This window comes from Seriola lalandi, unplaced genomic scaffold (genome assembly GCF_002814215.2).
Source record: "Seriola lalandi dorsalis isolate HSWRI2012SDOR001 ecotype SW California unplaced genomic scaffold, Sedor1 jcf7180002049883, whole genome shotgun sequence".
NCBI classification, from domain to species: Eukaryota; Metazoa; Chordata; class Actinopteri; order Carangiformes; family Carangidae; genus Seriola; species Seriola lalandi.
In genome coordinates, this window is record NW_019520436.1 from 7,151 (window position 1) to 8,145 (window position 995).

Consider the following 995-nt stretch of genomic DNA (forward strand, 5'->3'; position numbering starts at 1 on the left):
TAGAAACATAAAGTTCAGCCATTTATAGACAATAAGATGCTGAAACTGATTCATGCTTTCAGTCCAGTTTCACTTCCTGTTACAAATTAAATATCTTCTTATTTAATGATTTATTATTTTATCCATTATTTCATCAATGTTTTTAACGTTTTTCATTTTAGATCAAAGCTTTTAACATGTTTTGGTTATTATAAAGGTTATTATTATTATTATTAATATATATATAAGCTCGTGACCTGTGCTGGGTGATTAATGAGCATCCATTCAGCAGCATCACTCGTATCGCCGGGAGACAACAGGCCGCGGCGTCTGTTTCCTTTACTGTCGGCTTTAAACTAACGAACCCACTGGACTGGACTCTTCCAGATCCTGTCTCTGCAGGCGGAGGAGGTGCACAAGGAGAGCCAGGTGGAGGAGTATGAGAGGGAACTTGCCAGAGCCAGGTGGAGGCTGAGGAGGCTCAGAGAGGAGGTGAAACAGGCCAAGAGGAAGGTGGAGGAGGCCGGAGAGAGGGACACGCCTCTGCAAGACTCCATCAGACAGTCCTACGAGGAGATCCTGCAGGTGTGACGGGTCGTTCGTGTGTGTGTGTGTGTGTGTGTGTGTGTGTACAGACAGTATACAGTGTGTGTGTACTATACCAAAACCATCTGCCCTCCCTGCAGGAGGAGCACACTCTGTGCTCTCTGTCAGGAGGTGCAGTCACTCCAGAGAGCCAGCTGGAGGAGTCGACGTCTCCTGCGGACACCACTGAGGATGATCCGCTCCCCATGAGGCCGTGGGGGAGGAGCCAATCACTGCCCGCCTACGCCGACCTGATCATGGTAAACCACAGTCATGTTTCACTCAGCTGCATCATCATTACTGATTATTGTCAAGTCACAGCGCTGGAGTAATAATGCAATCATTGATTACATTAAAAAATCGAATGAATCAGAGACAGTTTGACAGAAGCCGGTGTTTAGCCAACAAACTTAACCACCACCAGCATTCGA

At 46.4% G+C, this 995-nt stretch overlaps 1 protein-coding gene across 1 annotated transcript in view; it reads left to right on the top strand.

The window, feature by feature from the left end:
• Positions 1 to 366: 366 nt before the first annotated feature.
• LOC111649039 (uncharacterized) overlaps positions 367 to 995 on the top strand; it is a gene marked incomplete at its 5' end in the record, with an annotated part of 10,724 nt that continues 10,095 nt past the window's right edge. The window contains 2 exons of the mRNA XM_023398778.2: positions 367 to 564; positions 666 to 824. Coding sequence (XP_023254546.1) covers positions 367 to 564; positions 666 to 824 — 357 coding nt within the window. The remainder of the gene's footprint in view (positions 565 to 665; positions 825 to 995) is intronic.